Source organism: Nerophis lumbriciformis, linkage group LG32, assembly GCF_033978685.3.
Source record: "Nerophis lumbriciformis linkage group LG32, RoL_Nlum_v2.1, whole genome shotgun sequence".
NCBI lineage: Eukaryota > Metazoa > Chordata > Actinopteri > Syngnathiformes > Syngnathidae > Nerophis > Nerophis lumbriciformis.
The window spans coordinates 5,868,033-5,882,195 of record NC_084579.2 but is presented as its reverse complement, the minus strand read 5'-3'; the positions used below and the strand labels follow the sequence as shown (position 1 = coordinate 5,882,195).

The 14,163-nt window shown below is 46.0% G+C and overlaps 1 protein-coding gene across 2 annotated transcripts in view; it reads right to left on the bottom strand.

The window, feature by feature from the left end:
• Positions 1-94: 94 nt before the first annotated feature.
• The window catches only part of LOC133574949 (transcription factor 7-like 2), a 30,359-nt gene continuing 16,290 nt past the window's right edge, over positions 95-14,163 (bottom strand). The window contains exons 4-12 of one of the 2 annotated variants that reach the window (XM_061927331.1): positions 10,810-10,887; positions 10,629-10,734; positions 10,458-10,542; positions 7,844-7,918; positions 7,651-7,758; positions 7,401-7,566; positions 1,512-1,619; positions 764-812; positions 95-700 (exon numbers count right to left, since the gene is read on the bottom strand). In XM_061927331.1, the coding sequence (XP_061783315.1) occupies positions 231-700; positions 764-812; positions 1,512-1,619; positions 7,401-7,566; positions 7,651-7,758; positions 7,844-7,918; positions 10,458-10,542; positions 10,629-10,734; positions 10,810-10,887 (1,245 nt within the window). In that variant the 3' untranslated portion in view covers positions 95-230. The remainder of the gene's footprint in view (positions 701-763; positions 813-1,511; positions 1,620-7,400; positions 7,567-7,650; positions 7,759-7,843; positions 7,919-10,457; positions 10,543-10,628; positions 10,735-10,809; positions 10,888-14,163) is intronic. The other variant, XM_061927333.1, reaches the window with a different exon arrangement.

Below are 14,163 nucleotides of genomic sequence, written 5' to 3'. Positions count from 1 at the left end.
ACCCCGGACACGACGCCTCAGGTCACGTGACCGAGGGGTCGTATAAAGAGGACTCTGCCGTCAGAGTGGAAGTCATGTGCTGGTGACAAGAAGAGGAAGTGAATGACGTTTATTTGATGAGTAAAGGTAACGCAGGTGATTAATTTTTTACAAAAAAGACACAAAAGTCAAATATTGACCACAAAATTCTCTTTTTCTTACTAAAATACATTTGCTGTCAAAATCTTTCTTTACACCTGATTGGCTCTTCTGTTGTGGTGGGAGGAGGAGGAGGAAGGGGGCGGGACCAGGAAAGGCAGAGGCGGGGGCGTGTGCGATGGCGACGACGACGTGGGCGGACCTAGCGGGTGCGTGCTGCGCAGCGGCTTGGTGGTGAGGGCGAGCGGCTGGTCGGCGTATGGCGACGTGTGCCCGTACGGGGAGTGCGTGTGTTCCGTGTGGGTTGGCGCCGGGGCGGCGGGCGACGCCAGCGCCGCGGTGGGTGTGGCCGGGGAGTCCACGGAGGAGGCGGGGCTGGCCTGGGACAAATGTGTGTGCGTGAGGTGGGAGACGGTGTGCGGCCGCGACAAGTGAGCGCGGGCGTGGGCGCCCGCCGCCGTCGTCAGCGAGCGCGGATGCGTGAGAAGAGCGTGCACGTGCGGCGCCTCGTCCGGTGACACGTGCGCTCGCTTGGGCGGCGGCGATGAATCGTCTGCAGCGGCTGGAAAACACACACACGTGTTAGTTGCCGCCATCATATGTCGCAATGTGACCATCATCTCACCGCCTTGTTGCGTTTCACTCTTGGATTTCTTCCGCTTCTTCTTCTTCCCCTGCACATGAGTGTTGGAATAATTGTAAGTTATCACAAAAGAAACATTATATTGCATTATGTTCCTGATGAGAAGATGAAGGCTGTCTTTCGAGGCCTAACAAGAGGAAGAAGGCTCGTAAAACTCCACTGTGATTTCAACACGGACAGATGGCAGGATCTGCTCAACTTCCAGAGGAACTCTCTTTGAAGTGTTAAACGAACTCTCTCTGAAGTATTTCACAAACTCTCTTCCAACTGTTTGGTGACCGAGGTCAACGCTGTTTACGACCCGCTGCCCTCTTGAAGTCACTGTGGTCAGGAGACGGGAGGGGTTATCCATTGTCCTCCAACACCTGCCCCAGCTGGATCCAGGAAGAGCCCAAGCCCGAGAAATCCGCTTCTTGGACTTCAAAGCGACCGAAAACAATGACTCTTTTACACACTTACCATTCCTGCTGTGACATGTGTTGGTGCGTGAACATTGAACATCTGAATAAAGGAGTAGACGAAAACCTTCTTCGTCAGAGCGTGGTGCAGGACTGTACAGAGAGTGCAGTGGCCATGTCTCTCCTCAATATTGAGTCCAAATTGAATTCTGTCTCTGTTTGATTCCTTGCCTTTTGTCTTGTTTAATAGATATCACAGTGTTTGAACGTGACAATGAGCAGCCACGTCAGCAGAGGCAGAGGGAGCAAACAGGAAGTGGCGTTGTACTCACGTAGTTGTCTCTGGCCGACCAGCCGGGGTAAAGCTGCGAGTGTACCAGGCGCTCCTTGCGGGCCAGCTCGTAATATTTGGACTGCTCATCTTTGGTCAGGGAGTGCCACTGGGAAAAGGAGAAAGCCCGTTAGCGTAACGCGCTACATTTATGATAAATATAAATGATAAATGGGTTGTACTTGTATAGCGCTTTTCTACCTTCAAGGTACTCAAGGCGCTTTGACACTACTTCCACATTTACCCATTCACACACACATTCACACACTGATGGAGGGAGCTGCCATGCAAGGCGCTAACCAGCACCCATCAGGAGCAAGGGTGAAGTGTCTTGCTCAGGACACAACGGACATGACGAGGTTGGTACTAGGTGGGGATTGAACCAGAGACCCTCGGGTCGCGCACGGCCATTCTTCCACTGCGCCACGCCGTCCCTTTTACCGTACTTCCTGACATTTGCTTAAGTCAAGGGGAACATTACTTTCTGTGGAATTGTGCCTCTTGGTCACAATTAGAGATGTCCGATAATGGCTTTTTTGCCGATATCCCGATATTGTCCAACTCTTAATTACCGATTCTGATATCAACCGATACCAATATATACAGTCGTGGAATTAACACATTATCATGTCTAATTTTGTTGTGATGCCCCGCTGGATGCATTAAACAATGTAACAAGGTTTTCCAAAATAAATCAACTCAAGTGATGGAAAAAAATGCCAACATGGCACTGCCATATTTATTATTGAAGTCACAAAGTGCATTATTTTTTTAAAAATGCCTCAAAACAGCAGCTTGGAATTTGGGACATGCTCTCCCCGAAAGAGCATGAGGAGGTTGAGGTAGCGGGGGGTGTATATTGTAGCGTCCCGGAAGAGTTAGTGCTGCAAGGGGTTCTGGGTATTTGTTCTGTTGTGTTACGGTGCGGATGTTCTCCCGAAATGTGTTTGTCGTTCTTGTTTGGTGTGGGTTCACAGTGTGGCGCTTATTTGTAACAGTGTTAAAGTTGTTTATACGGCCACCCTCAGTGTGACCTGTATGGTTGTTGACCAAGTATGGCTTGCATTCCTTTGTGTGTGTGTAAAGTCGTAGATATTATGTGATTGGGCCGGCACGCAAAGGCAGTGCCTTTAAGGCACGCCCCCAATATTGTTGCATGGGTGGATATCGGGAGAAGTTCGGGAGAATGATTGCCCCGGGAGATTTTCGGGAGTCTCCCGGGAAAAATCGGGAGGGTTGGCAAGTATGACTGGGAGACGCAACTGTTATGTACTTCTCCCTACGTCCGTGTATTATAAACGTCATACATTTTACTTTTTGAAACAGATACCGATAATTTCCGATATTACATTTTAAAGCATTTATCGGCCGATAATATCGGCAGTCCGATATTATCGGACATCTCTAGTCACAATCACTATGAAAGATACGACGACAGATGGATTCTTTTAATGCATTCTATATATTAAATACATTTGATCAAAAGTCCGCTTACAATAGAGCCTATGGGAGCCGTCAATTCTGCCTATAGAGCGCCTAAAAAAATAATCCAAACACCTCCATTGAGGTTTTACATACAGTACAGGCCAAAAGTTTGGACACACCTTCTCCTCATTCAATGCGTTTTCTTTATTTTCTTGACTATTGTTGCGTCTGACCAGTCTTCCTCTCAGGGAATTAAAGTCACTGGTCAATCCCAAATTCTTTCAGATGACATATACAGTATGTTGAGTAAGAAGGACCATCAAGACAGAATAGGAATATTATCAAGTTTTACTAAAGCTTTAGGAGACCAGTCCTTACAAATGCGCTAATGCCAGCATCTCAAAGTGGTCTGAAAATCAAACGGGAAGAGACAACTTATTGAAAACAAAAACAGCCCCCACCCTGCCCAGAAAGAAATACTGCCTCATTGTTCTAATACTGATAAGGTAAAAAGGGAGTATGCTAAACTCCCACATTCCAACCCCTTCAAGGTAAAGTACAGAGTTTACTTGCGGACATAAGATACAAGCAAAAAGAGTACACATGGTAAAATATTAGCTGCTTTAAACATGACTATGAATAAAGAAAGAACTCTTAAAAATATATGCATTCTCCACACCATTTACATTGTAGATTGTCACATCAAAACTATGAATGAACACATGTGAAGTTATGTACTTAACAAAAAAAAGGTGAAATAACTGAAAACATGTTTTATATTCTAGTTTCTTCAAAATCTCAAAGAGCTTCAAGCACACCTGTGAAGTGAAAACCATTTCAGGTGACTACCTCTTGAAGCTCATGGAGAGAATGCCAAGAGTGTGCAAAGCAGTAATCAGAGCAAAGGGTGGCTATTTTGAAGAAACTAGATTATAAAACATGTTTTCAGTTATTTCACCTTTTTTTGTTAAGTACATAACTCCACATGTGTTCATTCATAGTTTTGATGTGACAATCTACAATGTAAATAGTCATGAAAATAAAGAAAACTCATTGAATGAGAAAGTGTGTCCAAACTTTTGGCCTGTACTGTACATGATGTAAGTATATATGTAATGTTGTAACATTTAGAATAATATTTCATATTTAAATAATTTGATCACACCAGATTGTAGCCAGCTGGAGGCGTGTCTTAATGAAATTAAACAATGGATGTCCAGCAACTTTTTGCAACTCAACGCTAAGAAAACGGAAATGCTGATTATCGGTCCTGCTAGACACCGACACCTATCTAAAAATACCACCTGAACATTTGAAAACCAAACAATTACACAAAGCGACTCGGTGAAGAATCTGGGTGTTATTTTCGATCCAAATCTCTCGTTTGAGTCACATATTAAGAGTGTTACTAAAACAGCCTTCTTTCATCTCCGCAATATCGCTAAAATTTGTTCCATTTTTGCTTGTTAGTGATTCCCAGAGCCCAAAAAAAGTCTGCGGGCTTTAGAGCGTTTTCTATTGGGGCTCTAGTACTCTGGAATGCCCTCCCAGTAACAGTTAGAGATGCTACCTCAGTAGAAGCATCTGGGTCCCATCTTTAAAGCCATTTGTATAAAGCTTACACACGTCTATTTAAAGCCTTTAAATAGACCCCCCTTTTAGACCAGTTGATCTGCCGTCTCTTTTTTGCTCTGCCCCCCTCTCCTTCGTGGAGAGGCTATTATCAATCAATCAGTCAATCGATGTTTACTTATATAGCCCTAAATCACGAGTGTCTCAAAGGGCTGCGCAAGCCACAACGACATCCTCGGTTCGGATCCCACATCAGGGCAAGGAAAAACTCAACCCAATGGGATAACACAGTTGAGCCGCTAGCTGTTCAAAGTCGGTACCCGGGGTGGACCACTCATCTGTGCATCAGTTGGGGATGTCTCTGCGCTGCTGACTTGTCTCCATTAAAGATGATCCCCTGCTGGCACCAAAATGGACTGGACTCTCACACTATTAACTAAATCGACTCCACGTCCATTGCACCGGTCGCCCGTGGGTTTCTCATTACACCCATTGGGTTGAGTTTGTCCTTGCCCTGATGTGGGATCTGAGCCGAGGATGTTGTTGTGGCTTGTGCAGCCCTTTGAGACACTTGTGATTCCATCCATCCATCCATCCATCTTCTTCCGCTTATCAGAGGTCGGGTCGCGGGGGCAGCAGCCTAAGCAGGGAAGCCCAGACTTCCCTCTCCCCAGCCACTTCGTCCAGCTCCTCCCGGGGGATCCCGAGGCGTTCCCAGACCAGCCGGGAGACATAGTCTTCCCAACGTGTCCTGGGTCTTCCCCGTGGCCTCCTACCGGTCGGACGTGCCCTAAACACCTCCCTAGGGAGGCGTTCGGGTGGCATCCTGACCAGATGCCCGAACCACCTCATCTGGCTCCTCTCCATGTGGAGGAGCAGCGGCTTTACTTTGAGCTCCCCCCGAATGGCAGAGCTTCTCACCCTATCTCTAAGGGAGAGCTTCGCCACCCGGCGGAGAAAACTCATTTGGGTCGCTTGTACCCGTGGTCTTGTCCTTTCGGTCATAACCCAAAGCTCATGACCATAGGTGAGGATGGGAACGTAGATCGACGGGTAAATTGAGAGCTTTGCCTTCCGGCTCAGCTCCTTCTTCACCACAACGGATCGATACAGCGTCCGCATTACTGAAGACGCCGCACCGATCCGCCTGTCGATCTCACCATCCACTCTTCCCTCACTCGTGAACAAGACTCTTGTGAACTTGTGATTAAGGGCTATATAAATACACTTTGATTGATTGATTGACACTTGAGTATTTTTTTCACCGAATACTTACTTAAGTAATTATCATACCTGCCAACTTTTGAAATCAGAAAAACCTAGTAGCCAGGGTCCAAGGGCCGCAGGCCCCGGTAGGTCCAGGACAAAGTCCTGGTGGGGGGTTCCTTCGCCCCCCGACGCAAAATGATTATTAGCATTCAGACAGGTTAAAATGTTGCTAAAACCATCACTTTTCTATCAGTCACAGTGACTTTTCAAAACAAAAATATTACAGCAAAAATCATATGGGTTGATTGACATGTTTATTCTGTAAGCTAACTTCAATAGTTTGAAATTATTTTGACAGTTAATGCCAGTTATCCTGTCAACCTTTCACAAGACTTCCATTTGTTAATTGAAAGTATAAACAGTATAAACACTTTTTACAGTAAACAAATGGTAAAACAGTACTAAACAATCCCATTAAAAGAAAAATTGGTGTCATTATTAACTTTCTGTCCAAGCTTGTATAATCTACTGCCTTGTTCAATTGTAAAAAATATTCTGTGCCTAAAATTCACATTTCTATCACAATTATCATACTGTAAACATGGTAAGCTAACTTCATTAAAATTAATAGTCCTGTCAATAGCATGGAATTACAATTCAAATGTAGTTTTTTTGTAAGCCTTTCAAAAGAATTCAAAATATGAAAAATTAATGCAAATTAATTTAAGCCATCAGACACTTGAAAAGTGGCACATCACATCTCTAATGTAATCATTTTAACTTTTCAACAGAAATAGCACTGCAAAAATATTAAGGACATACTTCTGTATTTTGGTAGTTATGCTGTCAACATTTAACAAGATTTCTTCAACTTGGACTTGAAAGCATAAATAGTATAAACACTTTTAACAGTATAACAGTACTAAACAATTCCAATAGATAACATTGGTGTCATTACCTTTTTGTTTGCTCAATTATTGCCTCCGTAAATAAAACTTCGGCATTTATCACATCCAAAGAATCTGTTTGGGCGACGAAAAACGTTGAAAGTTTTCCACTTGTATCGCTAGCAACGGCATTAGACTTGTGTTTTTTTGTCCCAACGTGGTCTTTTACATCGCTAATTCCTCCGTGTCCGATCGAAAAATCTTGTCTGCACGAGGTGCGATTCGCCTAGTTTTCACCCTTTTTGGAACGGATAATTATTCCCGGATAGGCTTTTGAATATTCTTCACGGAATGACTGCAGTTTTCTTCTCGGTTTAAGACTCGTATGCGATTTTTCTCCGGCTGATTCCATGATCGTTCGCTCGTTTGGAAACAATGGCCTCGTGCTTGGCAGCGGTGCTATAAATAGCCTCGCGCATGGCATTCGGAATGGCTCGATAGGAAGTTACGGGAAGCAGTGTCGATTGTCATTGTTGTTACGCGATTTCGTGAATACAACTTTAAAAAAAAAAAAATAAATTTTAATTAATGAAAAACCGTATTTTTTATCACTGCAACCGTAACCCGGTTGCAGTGCAACTAATTACGGGAAAACCGGAGTAGTTGGCAGGTATGAATTATTTGAGGAGTACTTTTTTACTGTTACTTGAGTCATATTATTGCAAAGTCGCGGTACTCTTACTTGCGTACAATTGGTGGGTACTCTGCCCACCTCTACACGCACACTTGGTACTGACCCGCTGTCCCAGAATCTGGTTGATTGTGGCGCTCTCCTTCACTTGGCACTGGGCCACCACGTTGGGACGCTCCTCTCTCATGAACAGCATGAAGGCGTTGAGCGGCTTCTTGATATGCGCCTTCTGATCGACGCCGCTCTCCCGTGCGACGTCCGCCACCGACTTCCTGCGGGAACGCGGTGAGAAGACGCTCGGCCTCAGCGTGTTGACTGGTGACATTAGAAGGTTACCGACATTAGCAGGTTACTACCTCAGCGGGCTGTCGTCTCTGGCCTCCTGTTTGATGGTCACGGCGGCGTGGGAGACGGACGGCGGCGAGCTCGCCACCATGCGGGGAGAGAAACTGCTTGACGCCAGGCTGACATCACGACATTACAACATTAGATGGGAGCATCGAAAGAGAGAGCGTTCACGTGTTGGCTCCGCCCACTAACAGCACTTACCTTGACATAGAAGTGTTCATGGCGAGGGCGGCCGGCGAGAATCCTCCTGCCATCGGATACACGGGCTGACCCTGCCTGTGCACAGATACATCAATGGTCATACAGAGAGCGCACACACACACACACACACACACACACACACACACACACACACACACACACACACACACACACACACACACACACACACACACACTGGTTATCATTTGGAATGGGGACCAAGTTTTTGATCATGACTTGTGGGGACCAGCCTTTCTACAGGTTGTGGAAGCATAAAAAAAATGGTGTAAAATGGCCACTGCCCAGTTAGCTCATACACGTCTTTAAATCTCTGGATTGATGAAGTAATGTGCTGATCATTCTTACTGGGGACCCTGGGGAAAAAGACTTAATATGGTTCATGGGGACCAAATTTCAATCATTTTGCATAATTCACACAAATTTGTACCTGACTACTGAGGACCATTTAAAAAAAAGCAGCGAGTGCAGTACCAGCTACAGCCCAATGAGGGGGCTGCTGTGCAAATGTCTGACACTCAAACTACTGTATTTTCCGCACTATAAGCCGCCCCGGGTTATTAGCCGCACCTTCAATGAATGGCATATTTCAAAACTTTGTCCACCTATAAGCCGCGCCTACGCTGCGCTAAAGGGAATGTCAAAAAAACAGTCAGATAGGTCAGTCAAACTTTAATAATATATTACAAACCAGCGTTCTAACAACTCTGTTCACCCCCAAAATGTAATGTGCAAATGTGCAATCACAAAAATAGTAACACTCAAATTAGTGCAGAGCAATAGTAACATCAATAACTCAACGTTGCTCGAACGTTAATGTCACACAACACACAAAATAAAGATTTAAAGCGCACTTTCTGAAATTATTCCTCATCCATAAATCCCTTGAATTCTTCTTCAGTGTCTGAATTAAAAAGTTGGGCGAATACGGCATCCAAAATGGCCGGCTCCGTCTCGTCGAAGTCATCAGAGTCAATGTCGCTGTTGTTGTCCAGGAGTTCCGTGAATCCTGCCTTCCGGAAAGCTCGGACCACAGTTGAGACCGATATATCCGCCCAGGCATTTACAATCCACTGGCAGATGTTGGCGTATGTCGTCCGGCGCTGTCTCCCTGTCTTAGTGGCGCAGGTCATCTTGTTGCTTCCTCTACCTACGCACCATTGATTCATTTATGTTCAATTCTCTCGCTGCTGCTCTATTTCCGTGTTCTACTGCGTGACTTATTGCCTTGAGTTTGAATTCTGCGTTGTATGCGTGTCTCTTAATAGGAGCCATTTTGTGGTCTTTACAGATGTAAACACACAAATGAAATGAAACGCAATATCCGGGGGCTTCTTCTTCTACGGGGGCGGGTGGTTGCTTACAGTAGAAGAAGAAGCGCTTCCTCTTCTATGGGGGCGGGTGCTTACCTTGGCGGTTGCTTACCATAGAAGAAGAAGCGCTTCCTCTTCTACAGGGAAAAAAAGATGGCGGCTGTTTACCGTAGTTGCGAGACCTAAACTTTATGAAAATGAATATTAATATTAATCCATATATAAGGCGCACCGGGTTATAAGCCGCACTGTCAGCTTTTGAGAAAATTTGTGGTTTTTAGGCGCGGCTTACAGTGCGGAAAATACGGTAACCAGTAAACATGTTTTATGGGCCAAAGCTTAAAAATCACTTAGGCATCTTCAGAATGGATCTGACTATCATTTAAAAAGGTTTCCCTCTAGGGGACCTGTTTTTTCGTCCCCATACTGTCAGAGGTCCCCTAAAGCAGTGGTTCTCAACCTTTTTTCAGTGATGTACCCCCTGTAAACATTTTTTTAATTCAAGTACCCCCTAATCAGAGCAAAGCATTTTTGGTTGAAAAAAACAGATAAAGAAGTAAAATACAGCACTATGTCATCAGTTTCTGATTTATTAAATTGTATAACATTTGTAGTGGTCTTTCTTGAACTATTTGGAAAAAAAGATATAAAAAATAACTAAAAACTTGTTGAAAAATAAACAAGTGATTCAATTATAAATAAAGATTTCTACACATAGAAGTAATCATCAACTTAAAGTGCCCTCTTTGGGGATTGTAATAGAGATCCATCTGGATTCATGAACTTAATTCTAAACATTTCTTCACAAAAAAAGAAATCTTTAACATCAATATTTATGGAACATGTCCACAAAAAAATCTATCTGTCAACACTGAAAATTGCATTGTTGCATTTCTTTTCACAGTTCTTTTTGACAGACATTTTAGTGAGAAACCTGAGCTTGTGCTTCACTGAGTTTATGAACTTACATTCATTTTTTGTTGAAGTATTATTCAATAAATATATTTATAAAGGATTTTTGAATTGTTGCTATTTTTAGAATATTTAAAAAAAAATCTCACGTACCCCTTGGCATACCTTCAAGTACCCCCAGGGGTACGCGTACCCCCATTTGAGAACCACTGCCCTAAAGGTGACTGTGTAAACAGAGCCATGTCCCCGTTAAGTAAGCATTGCCAGAACACACACACACACACACACACACACACACACACACACACACACACACACACACACACACACACACACACACACACACACACACACACACACTTTGTACTCACAACCAATCAAAAGTGTGAGGCATCTGAGCCACGCTCCCAGGAGAGACGGCGTAGCAGGCAGCATGCGGCGGCCTGGACACGCCTGCTGTAGAACATGTAACAGTCACATATCTCGTGTTTTGTGCGCGGGCGCGAGCTCACGAGGTCTCAAAGCGACGTGTCATCGCCCACCTGTTTCGGGTGAAAAGCTTGGCGACGCCCTCTGTGGGGAGAAGGCCTCAGGGCAGTAGGACAGTAGAGGGTGCAGGTGACCCATGTGAGGCGGCGCGCCGCTGGACTGTTAAAGCACACAAACACATGTCAGTGGCTGCAGTGGTGTCATGTAGCCACCAGGTGTCAGTAGGGGTCTCACCAGGTGTGTGGGTGTGGCAGAGTCTCTCATGGCTGCTCTTCCTGGAACGTCCATCAGGGGCCACTGAAAGGGCAGATACTGAAAACACACACACAGAACAGTTAAGTCAAGTCATCATTAAATGGCCCTGTTATGTCAAAGGGCATTAATTAATCATCTTCTTTTCCAATACCTCTATAACTGATAACAGTAGTTCAGCTCGGGTATATACTCATTTCAAAATTAGATTTACAGCCCCGAAATCTGTTTATTGTTTTCATTTCGATACCCCACCATCCACCGTTTGACCAATTAGAAAGTCTGTGAGTGTGTCACATCCAGGTTGCCAGTTAAGCACCGCCATCTTGGTCTGGCTACTGCCACTGGTAAAGTTACTAAACATGTCAGACCTTAGTCAATCTGAAAGTTACCATTCTCAACTTATTTATGACAAAGCTAGGAACAAAACCAGGATTTGCATCAGGGATGCCTTTGAAAGATGGAGACTAGAGATGCGCGGTTTGCGGACACAACCGCGGAGTCCGCGGATTATCCGCGGGTCGGGCGGTTGAAATAAAAAAAAATGAGATTTTATCCGCGGGTCGGGTCGGGCGGTTGAAATTAAAAAAAATTAGATTTTATATAGATTCAGGCGGGTGGCAGTTAAACCAATTCGGAAATATATATACACAGTTAAATGTTGTTACCCACATACGAAAAACGAGCAGGCACCTGCAGCATATGCCACAACAGAAGAAGAAAAAAAAAGAAGAGATGGACACTTCGAGAGGAGCCAGATGAGGTGGTTCGGGCATCTGGTCAGGATGCCACCCGAACGCCTCCCTAGGAAGGTGTTTCGGGCACGTCCGACCGGTAGGAGGCCACGGGGGAAGACCCAGGACACGCTGGGAAGACTATGTCTCCCGGCTGGCCTGGGAACGCCTCGGGATCCCCCGGGAGGAGCTGGACGAAGTGGCTGGGGAGAGGGAAGTCTGGGCTTCCCTGCTTAAGCTGCTGCCCCCGCGACCCGACCTCGGATAAGCGGAGGAAGATGGATGGATGGATGGATGGACACTTTTACGGAGCGGAGAAGGGACGCCTCGCCGGGGTCCGGGACCGAGGCCCCTTCCCCCGAGAGGGCCCCACCGGGAGCCGAAGCTGAGGTGATCCGCGAGAAGGGCCCGACGCACGTCCAGGGTCACCACCGCGCCCACCGCACGACACCCCGCCTCGTCCGCCTTCGCCGCGGCCGGCGTCACGCGCAGCAGGTAAGCAGCTTACCTGCCCGCCACCCCCGTGGCCGGGGGCTCGTAACAGGGGTCACTCTGCGCGCTCCGCCCGCGCAGCTTACCTGCCCGCCACCCCCGTTGCCGGGGGCGCGTAACAGGGGTCACTCCGCGCGCAGTGCGCTCACGAAAGGGGTGGGGCAAGCAGAACTGGCGCTGCGGGATGAAACGAACGCCGGGTTAAGGCGCCCGATGCCGACGCTCATCAGACCCCAGAAAAGGTGTTGGTTGATATAGACAGCAGGACGGTGGCCATGGAAGTCGGAACCCGCTAAGGAGTGTGTAACAACCCACCTGCCGAATCAACTAGCCCTGAAAATGGATGGCGCTGGAGCGTCGGGCCCATACCCGGCCGTCGCCGGCAGCGAGAGCCGGTAGGGCTAGGCCGCGACGAGTAGGATGGGCGCCGCGGTGCGCGCTGAAGCCTCGGGCGCGAGCCCGGGTGGAGCCGCCGCGGGTGAGAGGGACATCGCACCTCCACGCGCTTGGAGGTGCGCTCAGCGCGGCTCCCAGATGATTGCGCACTGGTGTGCGTCTGGGCTGTGACAGCGTGGCACGCATTGAATGTCTGTGCTGCATTGGATCAGTCTCCTTTCTTTAACAGGCAAAAGCTTTATAACCTCACTAATGCCTTGCATCGTCTATATTAGATATATAACAACGGGCGGGTGCGGTCTTGATTAAATGTTAGATCGGGTGGATGCGGATGGTTGACGACTTTTGTGATGCGGTTGCGGATGAAATAATTGCCTATCCGCGCATCTCTAATAGGCGCTAATATTAAGGACATACATTGATCAGAGAGAGGTAACTTCCTCATGCTGCTGCATTGACATCGTCAGCTGCCGAGCTGCTTTCTCGCCAAAATCACAAGGTCAGAGGCGAGAAATCCTACATCAAAAATAATGCCTCTCACCTTGATAGTAAAATGATGTGGACATAAACTGAGAAGTTGATCAACTTTGACAGACACTTGTTGTGTGCCCTCGTTGACATTCTTTGTGTAGTCCAGATGACAAAGACAACAAAAAGGACAATTTGGGGGGTTAACATGACCACCCGACTTAATAAGGCAAATTGCGCCGCCACCACAAATCGCATCACCCCCTGAGGACTCATGCATTGTTGCCCTTTAGCGGGAGAAGACGTCTCACTCTGGCTTGAAGGCTCACCACCAAAATGCACTACAGTGCCACCCTAGGGTCCCCTGGCACACACACATCTGTACGTACACACACAGACACACACACACACACACACACACACACACACACACACAGACACACACACAGAGAGTCCTCTATTCAGAGGCACGAGGAAGTTCTGGCTGAGAGTGCTAACTGGATCCAGCTGTTGGAAATTCCAGGAAAATCAGCGCACACACGCGTTATTTAGCAGAATGGACTTGGGCTGCAGCTAGCTTTTCGAAGAAAGGTGTTTAGAGGTTGAGGTGACACACTTGGTTCTTTGTCAACACGTTATTGGAGAACATTGCAGAAAGCTGCAAGGTAAAAAATATGTTATAGGCAAACACTCACATAAAGAGTGTAAACAGTATGTTAAGGTAAAGCTAGCATGCAGCTAACAGGGCATTTTCCAATACCTGCAATGCACATGGTTGTATGTAGTGTTGAGCAGCTATATTTATCATGCTATGAGTTAGTGTACCTTCCTACATATAGTGTGTGTGTGTGTGCGTGTGTGTACGGAAGACATGTTGAGGCCTGCTCAATGTGCGAAACACGACACATGTTCCTCAACTTAAAAGGGGCTACAATATGATTTAGTTTCTCTACATAAAAAACACTTCATTGTGGTCTACATAACATGTAATGGTGGTTCTTTGGTCAACATTTTGCAAAGATTATGTTTTACAGACCGTCTTTAAGCTGCTTTGTGGATAGGTCTTACACGCACACATATATACTGTACATACATATATACATATGTATGTGAAACTTAGGGTACCACACAATTCAATTATTGAGGGTAACGATTCAATTCAGAATTGATTCTTGATTTAAAATGATTTTCGATTCAAAATCACTACTTTTTTTAATAAAGCTGGGTGCCAGTTCCATGATAGAAT